Source organism: Mustela nivalis (assembly GCF_964662115.1).
Source record: "Mustela nivalis genome assembly, chromosome: 3".
NCBI classification, from domain to species: domain Eukaryota; kingdom Metazoa; phylum Chordata; class Mammalia; order Carnivora; family Mustelidae; genus Mustela; species Mustela nivalis.
Genome location: NC_139022.1, coordinates 176,567,001 through 176,588,136, shown reverse-complemented (window position 1 = coordinate 176,588,136; position 21,136 = coordinate 176,567,001). Strand labels below are relative to the sequence as shown.

The 21,136-nt window shown below is 48.1% G+C and overlaps 1 protein-coding gene across 2 annotated transcripts in view; it reads left to right on the top strand.

The window, feature by feature from the left end:
* Window positions 1-2,661: 2,661 nt before the first annotated feature.
* Window positions 2,662-21,136, top strand: part of ICE1 (interactor of little elongation complex ELL subunit 1) — a 56,589-nt gene continuing 38,114 nt past the window's right edge. For both annotated transcript variants that reach the window (XM_082724554.1, XM_082724553.1), the window contains exons 1-5: window positions 2,662-2,985; window positions 15,682-15,740; window positions 16,262-16,290; window positions 18,947-18,971; window positions 19,714-19,825. In XM_082724554.1, the coding sequence (XP_082580680.1) occupies window positions 2,902-2,985; window positions 15,682-15,740; window positions 16,262-16,290; window positions 18,947-18,971; window positions 19,714-19,825 (309 nt within the window). In that variant the 5' untranslated portion in view covers window positions 2,662-2,901. The remainder of the gene's footprint in view (window positions 2,986-15,681; window positions 15,741-16,261; window positions 16,291-18,946; window positions 18,972-19,713; window positions 19,826-21,136) is intronic.

Here is a 21,136-nt window from a genome sequence, read left to right as displayed (position 1 = left end):
CATCAAATGAAAGAATGCTCTTTATGAGGCAAAATATAGGAACTTCCAGAGAACAAATCGCTTTTCACTTTGAGTTCATATGATGATAATCTATCAGCCATTTCGGTGGAAGCACATGTTAATAAATAATCAGTGTAATTAGCCTTTTAATTATGTTACATTCTAATTTGGAGAAGTGACGGAGCATCTGGGAGGTTGTGAGGCAAGGACTGTGACTTTCAGAGTCAGATTCTCTGAACAGAGGACTGGACTCCACGGCCACAAGGAAGCTCCCACATCAGAAGCCAGAATCTAGACATCCCTCCAGGTCTGGTGACATGGACACAAAAGGGCAACATTTTTCTTGGAAATTTGATAAGAAAAATGATTAAAAAAAAAAAAAAAAGAGCAACACCCCAAAACGAAAACCAAAACCACCTAGTATTTTTTCTGTGAGTAAGGTAAAGATGTGTTTGTTTTCCCAAGTGGATCACGCCATCGATAGCTTGTTATGAACTACTCTCTGCATAGCCGATCTTGTGCATTTGGTCCTGTCCTGGTCACCTTTCACTTAAATGACAGCTAATGCTCTGTAAGGGAATACCAACTCAAATAGGCCACTCGCTTGAGAATTTACAGTCAGGTGTATGGTTCTAAATTCACTGTTCACGGCTCTCTGCCGTGTAGACACTTGCTTGTTTCCATCACAATGACGAACCGGTATGGGAGGAAAAACCCAACTTTCAGGATTCCTCAATTCCCATTATTACCTACGACGTGTTTTTGTATAGCCTGGAAGAATGAGTTCTACACTTTTTAAAAGATTTTAAGTCATCTCTACACCTAACCTGGGGCTCAAATTCACAACCCTGAGATCAAGAGTCACATGCTCCACTCACAGAGCCAGGCAGGAGCCCAAGTTTTATGTTTTTAGATGGTTCTTTACGAACCAAAAGCCCATGACAAATATGAAGGGCGATCTGTAGTGCCCCCAAAGCCTGAAACGGTTACCATGTGGCCCTTTACAGAGAATTTGCTGACGCTGCATTACACAAACAAGACTTTTGCTTTTCTCTAAATGCCGTAGGACGGTTTGAGACAGGCAGAAGGAGAAACAAATGCACTTTCACTTCTGAACGAGTGCTTTTTCGTTTTCTCCTTCAATTAGCTGCAGCACATTGGGTCGGCGCTGACGGTCACCCAACAGCGACTGCGCACAGCCCTGCACACGGTTTGAAAGGAACACGGAGAGGCCTTAGAGGACACGAAAGTCACGGTGATCCGAGTCAGAATGTTTTGTTGCCAAAAAGAAAAAAAAAAAAGAGTGCAGAAAAGGCAGGTGGGAGTAGTCCGGGTGGCGGAGGTCAAACGGGCGCCGGAAGGACCCGCTCTGACTGCAGGCGGCGGGGCGCGGGGGACCGCGCGGGGGACCGTGCGGGGGACCGCGCTCCGCGCAGAGACCGAGGCGGGAAGGCGGCTGAGAGCTCGGCGCGCCGCGACCGCCCCGAGGAACAGGCCGAGGGCCACGGCGGTGTCCCACCGGAGGAACGGAGACAACACACGACACACAACGCCCACTTGGGAGCCCGTAAATCAACGGAAGTTACTGTGAAGCCCGTTTGTCCGGGACGCGCCGCCCGCAGCGGACACCACCGCGCACGGTGCCCTCCCCGTTCCCTCCGGGCCCGCGGCGGGCTGCGGGTCTCCCCAGGCGCGTCCGCTTCCCGCGGGGCCCGGCTTCGCCCGCGCTCTCGGGGGAAGGGACCCAGGAAAGCGGCTCTGCCAGGCGCCGTCGGAGGCGTCAGGGGCGAGGAGCGGCGCGGTCGGGTCCGGGACGCGGGTCCTCGGGCCGCAGCAGGGGCCGCCGCAGGGGCTGCGCTCGGGCAGGGCGCTCGGGGCAGGAGCCGGCGCGGCCCGCACGTCCCTCCCCGCCGACGTCGCGCGGACCCCGCGCCACGAACTGGGACTCGGTCTCCTGACGCCGCGACGCAGCGACCGCGGAGAAGCGCATCGTGGCGGCGGCGAGGGGGAAGAGCCCGCTGGAGGAGCGCGTCGGAGCCCGGCCGGACCAGCAGCCGCGGCCCGGACGCCGCACGTTCCCTCCGAAGAGGCGGGAGCCGGGATGCGGCGGCGCTTCGGGCCGCGGCCGGGCCTCCGAGCCCACGAACGGGCCGCCGCCGCGAGCGCGCGGGAAGGACGGGCCGCCGTGGCGGAGGCCGCGGCGAGGCGCTCAAGGGCACCCGGCGCGGCCTCAGGGTCGCCCGGGGCGTCCGCCGCGCGGGGCGTCGGGAGCCGTAGTCCGGCAGCTCCTCGGGGCAGCGGCCGGACTCGCACGGAGCGGTTCCCTCCGGTCGCAAACCGCACACCTGCCCGTCCGGGGGCGGGTCCTTCCAGTCTAGCAGGCGCCTGCGTGACGTCCTCACGGGGGTCACCGCCCCCTCGCTGAGGGCTGGAGGTGTCTATGGAAAGTCTGTCCCACAGCAAGCTGGCAATAAAAGTTGAACCCGCTACACGGCACAAGGAGCGCACTCCGGCGCCTCGGATCGACCTGACTCTTCTTTGGCGGGCGCCTCTGCCGTCGCCTCGGCCCGAGCCCCGTCCCCACGTTGCTCAGGCGCCACTGCGGGCAGCCCCACGCCGCGGCCAGGGGCGGGGCGGCCAAGGGCGGGGCGGGGTCCTGGCTGAGCGGCGTCGCGTTCGGGGGCCGCGCCGGGTCGCGTTTCTCTCCAGTGCCCGAGGCGGCTCCTTTCGGGAGAGCCTTTCGCCAGCTCCACGGCGACCTCTGTGCACGGATGGACCCGCCCGGGCCCGGCGGGAAGCGGCCTGGCAGGCGGCGGCCCCGGCGGCGTCAGCAGAGGGAGGACAGGGCCGAGGCCGCGGGTCCCTGAGGCGCGCGGGCCCACACGGCCCGGCCTTGGCACCATGATGCCGGGCGAGACCCACTCGGCGGCGCCCGGGACGGCGGCGGACCTCTCGCGGTGTCAGGGCTGCGCCTCCCTGCAGCAGGTGCGGCGCCTTCCCGGGCCGCGGGCACGGAGCGGCCCAGCCGGCCGGCCAGGGCGCGGGGCCGGGGGTCTGGCGGCGCAGGCGGCGCCCGCGCGCGGCGGAAGCTCCCCTCCTCCCCTGCCCGCTCCCTCCTGCCGCAGTGGTGTGGGGGAGCCGCCTCCCTGGCTGGATTTAGGCTTGCAGCCCAGCAGGACTCGTTTGCGGGGATGCGGGGCGGGGGGGGGGGCGAGATCTGGGGGGCCCCTTCCTTCACGTCCCCGCCCCAGGGCTCCCCGGGGCCGCCTTCGCGCGACGAGTGATGGGCGAAGTGCGGAGGGACGCTCCCTCCGGGAGGGGTGAGGTTTTCGACGCTCTGGTCCGCCCTGAGGCATCTTTGCCTGGAGGCGCGTCGTGCGGGCTGGCTGGGAGGGTCGTTGGTCCGTTAAAGGCTTGCAGTTACTGGACGTTTCGAGCAGCACAATGGCCTGTTCTCTGCGGTGACAGAAGAGGCGTTCCTGGGGTCCGACTCCCGAGCCCTGTGAGGTCGTGGAAATAGTCCCGGGCACTTATTTCCGAGCAGATCCTCTTCGTTGTCCGATACCGAGAGTTTCTTAGCTTCTAGGGTCAGTGCCTCCAATGGCAAAGTAGGACACGCCCCCCCTCCTAGATTGAATGAAATGATCACCCTTCCTTCCTAGTGTTCTAGACACCAGGGTCACAGTGGTGAGCAAAATAGATGATCTGCTCGTGAAAGTAAGACACGTGTCCAAGTACGACCGTAGAGTATTTTAAATATTCCGAAAATAAAGGAGGAATTGGAATGGTGGTCTTGTCTCTTGGCAGGACGTTTTTGGGGAGGTGAGATGGGGCGATCTGAATGTCGAGCAGCAGAGATGTGGGAGGAACTTGCTCGGTGGAGGGACTAACAGGTGGGAAGGATAGGAGGGGGAAGGAGCAGGGTGCCTTTAAAAAGCGGACCAGTGTCTGGTTGACATGAGCTCGGTGCAGAGGGCAGAGTGGCTGTGGTGAGGAGACCAGAAAGGAATGTAGGCTACAGGCTATCGAGATAAGCTGCCTTTTTTTTTTTTTAAGTGCATTATCTGCGTAGTGATCCCAGATGTTTTAAGTGTTGAGAACAGGGGAGAGAGGAAGGGGTTGTGCACTGCATTCTGGATGGAAGGGAAACAGTTAAATCATTGTTTGAGTTGAGCAGTACTGTGGAGGCGTGTGTACCTGCATTTTTATTTTCCCCTTAAAACCCCAGGAGCATGAGTGAAGTTCTCTTGGATTTTTAATAAATTGTATTTATTCTTTGTGCCAGTTTCATCCTAAAAGTATTTATAGGTCACATGCTGTGTTGTAGGCAATGTGATTGTAGCAGCAGGAAAAAAGGCAAACATCCTTGATCTCTTGGAGCTTCAAGGTGGGGGAGCAGACAGATTAAGCAAGTTACATGAGAAGATAATACGGGAGAGAAAAATTAAGCAAAGAGGGTGGAAAGGGCAGATGGGCCAGGAAGGGGTACTGGCCGGTGGGATTCATGTGGGAAGTCCTCGAAAAGCCTTTCTGAGAAGGTTATATTTGAGCCAAGGTGGAGAGAGAAGCAGCTCTGGACATACTTGAGGAGGAGAGCGTCCCATACAGCGAGAAGGTCAGGTGTGCAGGCCTGATGCGGGCGTGCTTGATGTGCTTGGGAAGGGGAGGCGGCCACTGTAGCTGGGGCGAGTGAATGTAGAGCTCTGGCTCTATTCTGGGCTGCTCTAACAAAAGGGCATAGACTGGTGGCTTCTGAGCAATAGGACTTTATTCCTTAGAGTTCTGTTCACCAGCAAGTCCTAGATCAATGAGGCCTGAGCAGATTTGGTGTCTGAGAGGGCCTGATTCCGCTGTTTACTTGCCCTGTCACCTGGTGGATCATCTCACGGGAAAGCCAAGCTTTGTGAGGTCTTTTTTAAAGGGCACTAATTCCATTCATGGGGGCTCTGCTCTTATGACCTGATCACTTCCCATACGAATTGGGGGGGGGGCAGAAAAACAGGTATAGCAGTCAGGAAGTCCGATGACATCGGTAAAAGAAGGGTGGGATTGTGTGGGCCCTCAGACACCATTGCAGGGATTTGGGCTTTTACTCCGAAAGGCTAGTGAGTTGTTGGAGGTGCCTCTGCAGGAGAACAGCTGGCGTCAGTGATGCTTTTCAGTTGTGGATCTGGTCTTTCTCCAAAAGCCTGATCTGCCCATGGCAGTCCTCATCTTCGCTAAAGGTGGCACCTGGCGGGAAACTATAGGTGTCTTCCTTGGTTCCTGTCTTTCTCTAACATCCTGACCACCTCCATGACTCCGTCCCTCCTCACTGGTTGCTGCCCGTTCCAGGCCTGGAACCAGTGTGCTCTCTGGCCTGGAGGTTGTGGCTCCAGTCTCCTGAGGACGCCTCCTCTTCCACCCTTGCCGCATTCCTCCTGTTCCCAGAGCAGCAGTGGGAGGAATCCCGTTAAGTCCTGCAGTCCAGGGTCTGCAGACTTGTTCTGCGAGGGGCAAGATCCTCAAGATGTAGGGCTTGTGGTGTGCCCGTTGTTCATAGGTCGTCTTCCTGCTTGGACAGGGAACAAACAGAGCAGGCAGCAGTCAGCGGGTGGGCCTAGCCGGGCTCCAGGGGAACTGGATTTACAAAAGCAGACCCTGCCTTTTTCAGATCTCTCCTAGGTCAGAATACTTGCATTTGGGTTTCTGCTTGAACATCTTTTTAGGGGAAGAGGATGATTTGTTACATGTAGAGTCTCAAATGAATCTTAAATTTTGCAAAGGCAGGCTGAAAAAATAGGTTCGTGGCAGATCATCGAAGATCTTGAATGCTAACCACATTTAAGTTTTATGCTTATTTTTCCAGGGTTATGGTGTAGAGACAGATTTTGCACATTAGCACATAAGAGCTGTGTTTTGGGTAAAAATAGCAGGTGGTGGAATACAGGTTGGGTCGGAGGAGGTGCAGCTAGCTCGGAATGGTATTTTCCGAGTGCGCACTGCTGGGGACAGTGGCCTGGGTGGGAAGCTTCCCAGGAGTGGGACTAGAAAGCGAAAGGGTTTCGGTGTGAGAAACTACCAAGGGGAGATGGATTTCAGATCTGGGGACGAAAGGATACAGAGATTAAAGCCAGAGTGACCGAGAGCCGTTAGAGGGAAGAGAAGTGGAAACCAAGACAAGAGGTGTTGGAAACATGGGATTGAAGTTCTGGAATGAGGTCAGAGTTGGCATTTCCCGCTGCTTTCACATTTGCCGTTGGTGGGACCTGGGCCCCCAGAGCGTCTGACGGCCCGCTGAGACGGAGCAGAGGCCTGGGTGGGTTGGCGCGGAGTTCCTTGGGAGAAGTTTTAGGGGGAGAGATGGTGGTAGGAGCACGGGTGAGCACGTTCTGTCCTTTAGAGAGACTGAGAGCCTTTGTGGCACATGCTGAGACGAGGTGCCGTCCTCAGGCGTCATTGAGGGGAATGCGGGCTCCTGAGGGCAGGCGGCCGAGGAGTGGTGAGAAGAGGAAATCGGGAAGCCCGCTCTCAGGAATGAGGGTGGGGAAGATGGAGGGCGGAGCAGCTGTCCGTCGCGGCACATCACCTTAGGACAGGCTGCCGGCTTCCCTCCCTGACAGACACTTGTGTCCGCGAGCCTGGCGGGTGCCCTGCACGGAGGTGGCCGGCTGGGGGGTTTCACATGGGCACTTCGCACCTACCGGAGATGGGCAGGCAGGCTGCGGGTGTCTCCCCGCTGGAGGTGGTGGCGGCCGCACTGGGCTGGTTCGGAACCGCAGCAGGAAGTTGTCTCTCTTGAGTGGAGCCGTCTCGTCTTCTTGCTGGAACTTTGTCCCTGCCGTCTGTGCATCCGTGTTGACAAAGGGGCGCCATGTCTGCGATGGGTCGCTCCGTTCGAAGGCTTGTGGGTTAACACCTGTTTGGTAGCCTTTGCTCTGTAGCCCCTCAGTTCACCTCCTGTCTGTGGCCTCTGAGTGATGGGGATGGTCAGTCCCTGAGCTCCAGTCCAAGGTCCCTATGTGTTGCTGGACTTGAGCAGTCCCGTCGGAGCAGCGCGGGTCCTTCCTGCAGGGGCCGTGTGCACTTACACACTTCTAAAGCTGAGTTGCTTTCAGTCCAGCGGCACAGGCTGTTCTGGTGGAGGAGAGCCCCCTCTTCACAAGCATCCTCCACTGCAGAGCTAAACAGTTTAGCGCTTGGGAACCCTGGTGAGAGAGCGCGTGGTTCTACTGCGGAGCTCATACCACTGCAGTAGATTCGGCTGCCCTCGGTGCAGATTTGAGCCTGTTACTTATTTGAACTTGTGTTGGACTCCCAGTGATATTGCCAGTGGTTTGAACTTGATCATCTGGAACCTAAATCATGATTTTTCTTAGATGCACTGATTTGTAAATGATTATATGACAAAGAAGGCTCACAGAATTGTAATTCATTCAGTGAGTAAACATTTCTTGGGCATCTCTGGGTCTAGGATGCCATGACTTGTTTTGGAATACGGTCATGAACTAGAGGCTTGGGGCTCGAGATCTAGTCAGGTGACAGATGGTGAGAAAACTACCCCAGAAGGAGTATATGAAATAAGTACCATGCTGGGGGGCACCCAAGGGAGCCTGGGAGCATCTAGCAGGGACAAAGGAAGGCTCTGGAGGAGGTGAATCTGAATTGAGGTCTGTCTGAAGGATGGTCCTTAGTTGAGTAAGAGGAAGAGATGGAAGAAATGTGTTGTGGACAGAGGGGCGCCACGTGCAGAGACCAGGGTGGGAGAAGGTAGTTTGTGCTGGAGGAGGCATGATGTATGCGGTCAGGGCAGCTGAAGACCATGCATGTGAGCCTGGGGCCTGCCTTCCCAGGAGGCGGAGCCTCTCACCTGGTTTGGTGGAAAAGTTCCCAGAATGGAGTTGGTGGTGGGGGAGGAGGGGTTCGCAACCTCCTGCCTTGTTCCAGTCCACTCTGCAGAGGATGTCCCATGGGGGTCCTTGAGCACAGCTCGGGAGATACAGAGATACACTCAGCTCTGATGCAGATCGGTGTAGGCTTTACCTAAGAGCAGTGAGTAACAAGTTAACAAGTAGGAGGAGGACATGTCGGTATCAGAGAGGATTCAAGCTGAACAGGGAGCCGGATCGCCCCCAGCAGAGCAATTAATGGCATTGGTGTGATTTTTAAAAATAATTTCTTTTGAAATAACTAAGAACTTACAAGGAAATCACAGAATAGTACCAAACACTCTGGTATTCTCTTCACCCCATTCACCAGGTGTTCAGATGTCTCCTCCTTTGCGGTGTCATTGATAGGCACACACATGCTTGCTTTGCCCCACACGCCGCAGGGTGTGTTTCCCGCAATCTGAACACCTTCCGACGGGATGAGCCTTCAGTCCTTCAGTCTGGACATGAACGTCGGTGCCGCTCCGTGCCATCCCCCCGGCCCTGCGGGCATTGCTTGTGGGCCCAGGAATCCCGCCTGCCTTGCTGGTTCCAGGTCTGGTTGGGCATGTGTGTCGTAGAGCACTGTCGCGTCTGTTCAGCCGCCTCCAACGAAGACTTTCTCTGCTTTTCACGTACCTGAAAGCTTGAAGAGCACATTCTTGTATTCTCCTTGGGGAGGTGTGGAGACTCTGGGAGGTCACGCTGTATCAGGTGTTCCCAGACCCACTCCCAGTTTCAGTGTCGTCCTGCTCTCCAAATGGCTGATTATAGTGAGAGCGTACAAAGCTACATCCGCCAGGAGAAAAGGCCATGGGCTGGGACCCTGAGGAAGCCCAGTGAGGTTGAGTGGACTCACTGAAGTTCTCCAGTAGTGCGCTGTGACATGGCGCAGTGTCTCTTGGGCACTGGTCCCATATGCCTACCTAGAACTTACCCAAATTCCAGGCTCCCAGAAGGAAAGCAAGTTTCAGCATAAAGCACATCATGTAGTTAAGCACAGGGAACATCTCTTAGCATTAGAAGAATGGTGGGAAACCTCTAGAAATCCAAGTTCCCAGACACCACCAAGGGCCCACCTTCCTAGCAGGCCTTTCCAGGGACAGTATCTCAGACCTGCTGTGTTAACTCTGCATGTACACCTACCTTAGTGGTTGAGGGAGTGCTCTGGCCACCTGGTTAGTAGAGGCCAGAGATGCTGCCGAACGTTTGCACGGGGCACAGGAGAGCCACCACAAATAAGAATCCTCCAGCCTATGATGTTAGTGTTGAGGTTGACTTTGGCAGTGTGCTTGTCCTGTTACCACCTGCATTTATCAGCTGCGTATCTGCACACTGTGCTGACTCCTTTAGTACTGCCGTTTCCCCAAGCGCGCTGGCGTCCCCTCTCCCCACCTCTGCCCCATGAAACCTGGCTTGCCCCTTGGCCAGGGTCATCCTGCTGCCCCCTCCTCGCCCTGTGTGCTCAGCCACTGTGTGGATTCCACTTCTCTGAGAAGGGAGGGAACAGAAACATAGCCTGGATTTCTTTTCCCCAAGTGCTAAAATGTTCACAGCGACATTCTGGAGGATATTGTGTGGATAAAATTAAAAGAGTATGCTTTAGAAAAGGAGCAAATGGGGAATGGGAAGTCATAGAACGTGCTGCTCTGGGAATTGTATTAGCTGCATAAAGTGCAGCTTGAGGGACCAAGCCAGAAGCCAGAGAAAGAAGAAAGATAGATGGTGGTTAGGGAAGACGACTGGGAGGAAGCCTGAGCATTGGAGGAGGCGTTCCAGAAGAGCACGACCACGGGGGGAGAAACAGCAGTCAGGGGAAGCACATCGCTTTGAGCTCTCCCGGGGGGGTGCACCCTGCACCTTGCTTCCTCCCAGAGGCTGGACGGCAGTGGGGTGCAGGGTATCCCCATAAACGGACAGAGGCTGCTGAGACCCAGCCTGCTGCACTCTGACGCTTCCGAGATACGTTAGAAATGGTTGCAGCCCTGGTAAATAGCATTTGGACCAGAATGGAGAAGAACAAGACACTGTGTCGTTAGGGTGCTGTGGTATCTGCCCGAATGTGAGCTCTGAGGAAAAAGTCAGGACCTGGAATTCTGTAGGAAGCTGAGACTCCGTCTGTCCTCCGTCTCCGGTTTTTCCTGTGCCATGCTTTGTGGTCTTAAATTCCTCTCTTTATCGAATATACGGGAACACAGTTCAGAGAGGTAGCTAGATGTGCAAGACGTGTGAAGCCAGCCGTCAGTTCCCTGCCACACCTCTCCCCTTCCGCTTTGACCTGCACTGTGTGTTCTGTGATGAGCTCTAGTATCGTGAAATAATAGCCTTGTATTGCTACTTCTTGTTTTTTAGTGTAGGGCATATTCGATTTCTGCCTTTGGAAGGTGCAGACTGAACTCCCCTTCCACTCTGTACCCCACCCACCTGAGCATCCCTCCTGTTACCCCCCACCCCCACCCCTGTCTTCTTAGCCTGCATAGGGTTTTGCTTAAGTTATTACTCAGAGTGGATGTTATCACTGTGTGTTATTCAGAGCTATACTCTGGAGTAAATTGTGATTATTTTTCCTTTCCCCTGTGTTTTCTTGTTTCCCCTGATGTATGATGATATCCTTGATTCAATTGCTTATCTCCATAATGTTAAGGACTATTTACCATATGCTAGGAACTGGGTTAAACCCTTTCTGGGGCTTATCCTGTGTACTCCCTAGAGCTGGCCCACTCGGCCCCTCCCAGCGTTTCAGTCCACTTATCTATAGACTTGGAAAGGGTCCTGAGGCAGGGGAGGCTAAACAAATTTGCCCAAGGTTTCCTCAGCCAGAAAGAGGTGGGACAGGAATTTGCATCCCGCTGTGTGTGACTCTGGAGTCCGGTTTCTGGAATGTTTCTTGCATAGCACTTTACGGTGCGGACCGGCATCTGGAGGCAGGGTGGAGAAAAGGAGGCCAACTAGCCACTGGAAGAAGGATGGGGGGGGAGGGATCACTTGTACTTACACAATCATGATTTAAGTGCATGGTCAGTTTTACTTGGAATTCTCTGCCAGTTAGGTAGAAATGCCCTCTTACTGCTTTCATGCCACCAGATATTCTAGCGCTTTCTTAAGGGAAAAAAATTCCCTCCTGAGCCTTTGTATCTGCTGAATTCGGGGGCGCAGCGCCCTTCCTGGATCCCCTTACCTCTCTTGGATGCTGCGTCATCTTCTCTGGGTCGACTTCCATGCTTTTGGTGGATCGTGTTTGCATCCTTTAGTACCTCCCTAAGTAAGGATGTCTGGGAAAGTCAATTTGTAGGAATTCTGCAGATTTAAAAATGTCCGTTTTACCCTCGCAATTGATTGTAGCTTGTACAGATTTTATCCTGGAATTCACTTTCCTTCAAATCATAAAGACTCGTTTTCTAGGTCCTAGATGGTTGCTGAAGGCCTGAACCCCTCTGATTCCCAGATTCTTTGTATAGGATGTTTTGGTTTTATTTTTCTCTTGGGATTTCTGTAGGGTCTTTGCCTGTCTCTGATGCTCTGAAATTTGGTGCTGATGTTCCATGGTTTGGATGCTATTTCTGTTTATGTGCTGGGACCTTTCGGTTTGGAAACTTCTGGCTTCAGTTCTGAGATTTGAAGAATATCACAGTTTCTTTGACTATCTTTTCTCTTACTTTCTTTTTGGAACTCATATTGTTGGGCATGTGAGGATCTCACACCAGTACACCTGTTTTTATTTGTCCTTGTTCTTTCTCATGTCTGTCTTTTGCGTTATTTGGAGGAACTTTGTTTTTTTTTAAACATCAAATCTCTTGAGGCTTTTATTTTTCTTCCTTGTCTTTAATTTAGGTCTGCAGTTTTAGATATAATTCACATAAAATTCATCCTTTTTATGTGTACAATTCCGTGGGTTTTAGTGCAGTCACAGTTATGCAACTCTGTCCCCATTTTGTAATTGTCAGACACGTTCCTCTCCATCGCCCTCACGGTGCCCCTGCCGGGAGCCCTCTGAGGCAGTCGGAGCCATTCCCTGTCTCCCTCACTCCCAGTCTCTGGCAGCCACTAGTCTACTTCTGTCTTTGGATTTGCCTGGTGCGGACAGTTCATATGAATGGACTCGTGTGGCATGTAGCCTCTTGTGACCGGCCCCTTGCATGTAGCGCGGCGTTGTCCAGGTCCATCCCTGTCGTTGCAGGGGTCATTCGTTAGTTTCCATTGCCAAGTGATCACGTGGTATGGCTGTGTGATATCTCATTTACTCCTTCATCATTTGGTGCACCTTTAGCGTATTTCTGCTTTTTGGCCAGTGTGGCTAATGCTCTGAGTCACAGAGTTCAGGTTCGGCATGGATGTGTGTTTTCGGTTCTCCTGGGCAGGGTCCTTGGAGTGGAATTGCTGGATGACGTGGTGAACTGTGTCGGACATTCGAAGAAGTTACCAGACTGCTGTGCGCTGCGGCCAGTCCACGCCAGCCTCGGTCGGGCACAGAATCCAAGGCCCACTTCTCCACGTCTTCACGGATGCTTGTCATCTGCCATTTTGGTTTCCGCCATCCTCGGGGTGTGGATATTTTTAGTTTTTAAGAGCTTTTAAAAAAAATTTCTAGGAACTCTGTATATCCCTTTCAGAAATATTGTTGCTTTGTGAATATAACATTTATCTCTAACCATATTACTTTTTGAAGTTTTCTTCTCGGTTTTTGTTTACTCCAAGTTACTTTCTCTTGTTCTGGTCTCACTTTGGTGTTAGGTTTTTCTCTGATACGTGGAAGTCCATGATTGTTCCTGTTAAAACTGTTGGCTAATATGTTGACTGGAAATGCTGAGCGTGTGGGGCTTCTGAAGTCTGAGCTTCGTTGCAGAAGGTCCGGTGGGCCGTTTAGTGGAAGGGTATCCCGGCAGTGTTGGTTAGATGTCCTCAGAGAAAGCACTTTCTGTCTCGTGCCTAGAGGGCAAAGGATTGGCTGCCACTGCCCCTGTCTGGGAGCGAAATGGGGACAAGCAGGTGGTCAGGGTCAGGTTAGCGTGCACAGGGTTGCCTCGTCCCTTTGTTTTTGGCACAGTGGTCACAGTATCCCAGGCAGAGAATTCTTTAAACAGCAGACCTTTTGCTGGATGGTGGGGTAGCAGAGAAGTGGGAATTTGAGGATTTAACTCCTCTAAGGGAGCTTGCCACCAGTCCTGTTAGTGCTGCCCCTGCCTCCTGTCTCAGAGCAGCCCAGGGTCACAGACTCTCCCCTCTTCCCACCTCTCCCACTTTCTGTAGCCTGTGAAGTCAATATCTTGAATCTGCTTTCCAGTTTCCATTTGTGTTTTAGTCGGCTTTCATCTTTGTGGGTTTTGCCTTTGGGGAAAAAGTTTCCTGGCTTCAGTTTTAGCTGCCTTTTAGGGAGGGAGTCAGAGGGCCCAGCAATCTCTTGTTACGTGAAATTTATTTTGTATATAATGAAAGGTTGTTTTTGAATGTGGAAAGCAGAATATACATTAAATACAAATATGGTATGGTCCACTAATTGTCCTTTTGACTTACTATGTTTAGAGTTTTCTGTATCGAATATTAGAATGGTTAAAGATACGAAAACACAAAACAAACGCACAGAAGTAGTAGAATAACATAGAGAAGAATCCTTTTACCTTAGCATCTTGGGTGCAATAGAATTTTCTAAATATATCAGGAAACCAAAACATTTAAAAAGTGAAAGATTTGGCTCTGAAATATGTGTGTGTGTGTGTGTGTGTGTGTGTGTATATATAAAGATTTTATTTATTTATTTGACAGGCAGAACATAATTAGGCAGAGAGGCAGGCAGAGAGAGAGGGAATCAGGCTCCCTGCTGACCAGAGAGCCCGATGGAGGGCTTGATCCCAGGATCCTGGGATCAGGACCTGAGCCAAAGGCAGAGGCTTTAACCCACTGATCCACCCAGGTGACCCTGAATACATATATTTTTTTAAATGTTATTTACTTATTTGAGAGAGCGAGGGTGCGGGAGAGAACACGAGCAGGAGGAGGGGCAGAGGGAGAGGGAGAAGCAGGCTCCCCACGGAGCAGGAAGCCTGATGTGGGGCTCCACCCCAGGGCTCTGGAATCATGACCTGAGCCGAAGGCAGACGCTTAAGGGACTCGGCCCACCAGGCATCCCTCAGCTCTGAATATTTAGAATTTCTTCATGCCTACCTATGTGGTTGTATTTTAGTGAGCAAGTGACAGACATTATGTGTATATTTGTAACATTTAATGAAATGTTGCTATTGAAATATCGCAGCTCCTAGGAAAGTGCAGCCATACCAGGGAGCAGAGTTAAGGAACTATTAGTAGAGAGAAACTGAACGGCAAGAGATTTCTCAGTCACACTCCTACAGAAATATAAGTGGCAAAATATGGCTCTAAGATTTTCAAAGCGCATGACTACTCAGGAAGCCTATTTGGACTTGCTCCTAGGGAAGTAAGTGTCTCACAGGAGCGGGCAGGGACAGTGATGGTGGTATGCGGTTGGTGGGGACAGAAGGACCCGAGCGGCCCTCCGTGGTGAGCGGCCGACTGAGCACGCGCAGCTGCCCTTTAGGTGTGCAGGAACACTTCTGAGAGGAGAGCCGCGAGGAGGAATAGAGATTTTTCATTGCTGGTGGCAGTAAAAGAAGACAAGTGTTTGTTTATTTGTTTGTTTTTAAGATTTTATTTGTCTATAAGAGAGCCTGTGTGTGTGTGTGTGTGCGCGTGTGTGTGCGCGCGAGCGTGTGTGCGCGAGCGTGTGCGCGCGAGCGCGCGCTTGCACGCTTGCCCTGGGGCAGGGGGCAGGGAATGGAGAAAAAAGAAAGGGACCCAGAGACTCAGAGCTGAGCATCAGCGGGCGTCCCAGCGGGCGTCCGCCCTGATCAGGACCCGAGCTGAGACCAGGAGGTTTTTGAAACCCGAGTTGCCCAATTGACTGAGCCACGTACGCACCCCAAACTAAGACTTCTCATTTACGTATTTCTGTGTGGACCTTTTTTACTTTTAACTGCTACGTTACATGTCTGACTGCAAAGGATAGGCCCAGACTACTATAAAGGGAAATATTTCTGTAATTCTCAAAATCATTTGGATTATATAGAAAAAGATGCTTTAGGATAATCAGTGAAAAATAAGTTCTTCTGAAGTATTTACTAAAGAAATATGAAGATATTTCTTCATCGTGCCTTGAAAGAAAAAAAATAGGTTTTTAAATCTTAGTAACGTTTTAAGGGGTGTTACTAATGATCTTTTCCCTGTTGAATTGATAGTAACTTAGAGCCAGATTTGTGGTTGGTCTCTAAAATATATATAGAACCTTTTAAAATGAATTTTTCATTGAATTTCCTCCCTATTTTAAGTTTTTTATTTGTTCTTCCCATGTTATTTTTTTTTTAATGATTTATGTGACTTTTTGGTGTCTTAAATCCTTTCAGAGACAGTGCAGAGTGAGTTGTAGACTGATGATTACTGGTAATTGGTGAACTAAAAATAGTAAATACATACCAGATTCCCACTAAGAGCACACAGTCAGAGAGAGAGTCTGCACACCCCCTTACTGTCAGAGAGCGCGCCGTTCACCTAAAGCAAGATTCAGAGAGGTACAGCATGGGTTCAAGATCAAACAGTTGGTCTGTGTTCTTCTGCAACGTAAATAATACCTGTATGTATTAGTATGTTTATGTGAGAGTAAATATGTTCACGTTTTACAGTAAGTCACATGGTATGGAAAGTATACTTATAATCATTCATATTACAGAAATAAGTAGCTGACTGTGGCTTTTTTTTTTTTTTCTTTCAGAATTTAAATGAGTATGTTGAAGCATTAATTACCTTGAAGCAGAAAATTATTAATACAGAGTGAGTATGTTTTCCTGTGCTTTGTTGAACTTTGTGAACCTCACAGATAAGCCAGAGCGGGTGGTGTATTAGGCCTTCAGTCTCTCACCTGGGCCACTGGGCTGTGGGTCATGGTGGAACCCTGGTGGGCTTTGTCCGCAGGCTGAAGCCTGTGTTGTTGGTCCAAAGCCCTTTACAGCAGGCCTGCGGGTCAGGAAGTGATTTTTCCTAAGGTGGCAATTATTTTAGAGCTGTTTTCTATCTTTAAAGCCTCCTTAGCTTTAGGACTGGAGCTCAGATTTCCTCACAGTATTTCATAGCCACGGTAGGAGATTTATTATTTTTTTAAAGTTCATATATCATTGCAATGCTTTAAAAGAATTGAAGGTGGTGTGTGTGTGTGTGTGTGTATACATATTTAATTAATTAAACATGTTTTGTTGCAGGAGGCCTGGGAAGAAAGGGGCCTGGCATATTTTGAAAGTGATGTCGACAGTATTTTCTAGATCAAAAAAGTAACATAATTCTTTTCTTTGTTGCAGTAATTTATTAACAGAATATCAGAAGAAATGTGATGATATCCTTTTATTAGCTTTTTCCTTTGAGTTTTTAAATTTACTTATTTGTAGTTTCTTAGAAGAACCATGGGAATTGTCAGTTGAAGGTAGTGTTTACAGCCTCTAAGGAGGGAACCCTTCTGAGCAGCACAGTGAACAGGAGTTTTTTCCTGTGAGCACATGATTCGTGATGGTCTCTGTTTTAGAATGTTCTGTTTTTGTCACCGATTTTCATTTTCTTCAGGTCTTCTAACTTTTTAGTGGGTAGGTCTTTTTCATTTGTACTCAAGACATGACAGGTTCTTCAGGCTCAGGAATAAGGGAAGCTGAATCGTGTATGGTGAGAATTTCCCAGGATTTTTGTAAAGCCTGCAGTGTAGGAATATTCGGAGTAGTGGCAAAAGGGCTTCCGTTAATTCGCTTTGTGGTTTGTAGAGAATGAGTGTGGGTAGTAGATGGATGGATGGATAGATTGATCTCCATAATCACAGGGTGATTTTGTATTTACAAGACAAGTCTGGTGAGCATTTGTTCAGTAACCATTCAGTGCACCTGTAGTGTAGTTGGCCTCTGGGAGATATGTTATTGATAGGGTGAAAACAGTGTGTGTAACTGACTTTTCTGCATTTCTTGGTGAAAACACCGTGAATGAAATCTCCCATGAAAATGAGCATGGATGTATTTTCAGGCATTCACTGAAGTGCCGCTTCAGCCTAGGTCCTGGGACAGATGCTGCTCTTGCACTTCGGCAGGAACCCCAGGCCTGCTGTGATAGGAGTTCTGGCCTCCTAGAACTTATGCGTGGTCACTGATTACTTGTTTGTGTTGGTGCCATCATGTCTGACTTGTCTGATTACAGTAATAAAATCAAGGCCTAAGACTTAGATTTATTTTTAGTACTGAATTTTTACATTAAAAAATTTAGGTCAGTGAACATTTGTATTTCATTTGTTTAAATTCTCAATCTGTTAAACTATAAACATATATTATCACAAGGATAATATCTCTGATTATGAAACCCGTACAGAAACAGTTATTATAAGTATTTTAATTAGCTAAATAGGAGATAGGTAGCCAATTAATTCCAGTATCAGGACAGCGTACTTTCATTATATCCTTTTTAGCATAGCATAAACTTTATGAGGTAATTACACATGTAATCTAGCAGGGAAATTGGTTTACTTTTAAAAATTTATAAAATTTTTAAATCAAAACCATTAAAATAGTTTATTAAAAATTGATAAACCTTGGAATTATGGTGGGATACCCATTCGGTGATATGGTGATCTTCAGCCTTGGGTATAAGTAAATATTGATTCTTTTTTTTTTTTTTAACACATTTGGTGTTTACCCCAAATATGTATTTTTTGTACCTTAGGTGTGTAGTAGTTTGCTCTTCCAACCGAAGGTGCTAAAGGTGCCGGTTTAAATGGGTTTGTTATGTAACTTGATTTTTTACCCTTTTTTTTTTTTTAGAGATTTTATTGGAGAGAGAGAGCGAGCAGAGGGAGGAGCAGAGGGAGAGGGAGACTCTCCAGCAGACATCCTGCTGAGCAGTGAGCCCCACGAGGGGCTCCAGCTCATGATCCTGAGATCATAGCTGAGCCAAAACCAGGAGTCAGATAGATGCTTAAGTGACGAAGCAACCCAGGCACCCCTTGATTTCTTACCTTTTTGTGTAATTCTGACTGTTCTGTTAAGTTTATTATTTCCTTTTTCGGAAGGAGAGGATACATTTTATTTCATCAGGTATTTTTGAACTTCTCTTTTTTGCAAGGACTGGTCATTCAGGGTGAGTATAATCCCTAATCTGGAGAAGTCTGTATTTGTATTCTGAGGCATGTTGTTACAGAGACATGTTGTTACAGACATTTGCCACCTCATGGTATATGCATAGAAACTTGGAGGAGGTGAAATTTAAAAGGATAATTGTTTTCACTGGCAGCATGAGATAAGAAATGAAGTTACCATATTGTGTAAATTGTGAAAGTGAGAGGTTATCTAGGTTTTATGTGTTTCTTTTTTCTTTCTTTTTTTTTTTTAAGATTTTATTTATTTATTTGACAGAGATTACAAGTAGGCAGAGAGGCAGGCAGAGAGAGAGGAGGAAGCAGGCTCCCCGCCGAGCAGAGAGCCCGATGTGGGGCTTGATCCCAGGACCCTGAGATCACGACCTGAGCCGAAGGCAGAGGCTTTAACCCCCTGAGCCACCCAGGCGCCCCTGTTTCTTTTTTCTTTACTCATTGAGTGTAGTGATATATGGTTCTCCTTAGTATCTGACTCTTGTTTGTTGGAATTATGCTCTGGACTATTTGAGAAATTCAGGTTAGGGTTTTTGGGGATTTTGTTATTTATAGGATCCAAAGTAGTGTTCCATTAGTTGAATGTTGCTTTGTATTTATTCTCCGAACTCAGTGTTAATCATTGATGTAATTGAATGCCTTTTAATTTAGAGAAGTAGATATTTTAACTTTAGGTATATATTATGGTAAATAGAGTAACTTAGTAAAAATTTTTAACACTGTTTTATAAATGGACCTTGGAAAATTGTTTTTTAGGAATTGTGAACTTGCCTGGTATACACATTGAACAGAGATTTTTACAGGTGTTTTTAAGTGAGATTAATCTTCTGACAAGTATCAGATAAAACTAAGAGTTTTCTTTAACAAGTTTTACAGCTGCAGTTTGCAAGAAGGTAAGTACATGTCTGCATGGTGGGTTGGGGGGTGGACCCTGATCAGACTAGATTTATAAATAGTCAAAGCGCTGCATAGGATTGACCCATCATATAGAATGTTGCTTAGATGGTCATCATAAAAGATTTATATTTTCCTTACTATTAAATTACCCAAATGAATTTCTTACCAAGGTCTTAAATTACAGCCTGGTATTTAAGTTGTTAGTTTTACTGATGGTGTGGCCATTGAAATGTAGCTTATTGTTGTCTGCGTGAATTGGATTAATAAGGTGGTTATCATGTGTATTTTAAACAATTTAAAATGGAATGAAAATTTAGTGGTGTTTCATATTCTGAATACATTCATCTCCTAGAAAAAAGCAAAACATTGTTATAAACCAGATCACAAATTGCCTGTCATTTAATTTGGATAAATGGGGATTGAGTTTAAGGTTGGAAAAACATAATTATTATTAATACTACTTTTTGGCGTATTGTCCTTTCATATATTGTCTATCAGACTGAGAATCTGCTTCTCAAGGAGGTTTTCATGTATTTTTATTAGAAGCAGATTATAATGTCAAAGAATAAAGAGCAGTGTGAAAATCATGTTGGTATAAAAGGAAGGCATTAAAAAGAGAGATTCTTTTATTCCTTTTTTCTTCCAAGTTAGAAAAAATAGAATAGCAGCAGTCAACATATTTAATAAATCGTTGTAGGTGCTTCTGTATAATAATGCTAATATCTTGTCCATTTTTAGAGAGAATAGTACCCTGCATCACCAAGTGGAACAGATGCTTCAAAAAATTTCTCCTCTGCAGAAATGTCAGGAAGAATTGGGGTCTTTAAAAGCAGAGCTGGAAGAGAAGAAGGTACTGAGAGGAATTTTCCTACAAAGGTTTATCTTCCATAAATTAACATCTGTTTATTCACTGTCATTGGTATGAGGGGGTATTTTATGTCTTAACAGAAGAAACAAGGGGTACTCAAGAATCACTAAGTGTATGCCTCTATTTAGAGAACATCGAACTTGTTAATTAATGGCTTGGTCCTCACAGTAATTACTAGCTCTCTGATGCTGTGTTAGTTGCTTATGTGGCCTTTGAGATTCTGCAGAGGAACCTTCTGGCTGGGAATTTTTAGGGCTCTGTGTGTCCTGTGTTGGTTGCCTTTTCACATTGGTCTTGCTGTAAGTGTGAAAGAATCTGCAAAAATTTAAACTTAAAGATGGAGAGATCGTGTTCTCTGTTTCAAAAGCAAGTTGCAGTGACACAGTTATTTAAAATGCTATGCTTGGGGCAGTACAAAAAAAATGCTATAAACTTGCTTGTTATAAGTTTTGGTTTACTCTTTTCAGGAGTCTTAGGAGAGAATTCATAGCTTTTACAGATAACATAATTCAAAGGCCAATGAAGTTAGTTGGTCATGAGACATATCCTATCTAAGCTGGAATGATGCCTGCCTCTCAGCCTGTTCAGTGAGCACTTTTCATGGTGGAGTCTGGCTCTCAGTCATCGACAGGTGCTGTTTGTGTAATGCTGTGCACCGGGCTGAGGTCTTACGGAGTACCTGAGCAGCGATTGGCTTTCCTCCTTCTGTAGAAAGTCTTCATTGTATATGTAACTACTTGAAGAAGATTAAACAGAAACAACCACAACATTGAATTTTGTCTGCTTCCAATATATAACAGTATTGTCAGCTCTGTCTGAGAGGAAGCATGAACACTGGAGTCAGACTCAATGTGAAATGCTGATTAGTCACTCGTTCTCTGTGACTTTGGAAAAATAAGTCAGCTTCTGGATCCTCAGATATCTCATCTATAAAAGGGGGTCATAAAGTCCATCTGGTCGGTGGCCGTTAAAGACCTATCATATGCACATTGTAGTAGGATACAGTGCTTGGCAACAGACTCTTTCCTGTCCCGTGGTGGCTATCAGGAGGTACCTGCTGAGTGACGGTAGCACATTTTCCTTAGTGATCGTTAAATATAATGATTTGTTTTATATTTTTGTGTACAAGTAATGATAGCTTATATTTGTTGAGCTCTAGAATTTTTTTAGATTTTGTTGAATTTTAACTGGTTAAGGAAAATACTGGCTATTCAGTCTTAGGAAGATTTGGAGTTGCCCTAAAATTAGTACATTTTAACTGGCGTAGCTTTGTTTGATGAGACTGTTAATCAT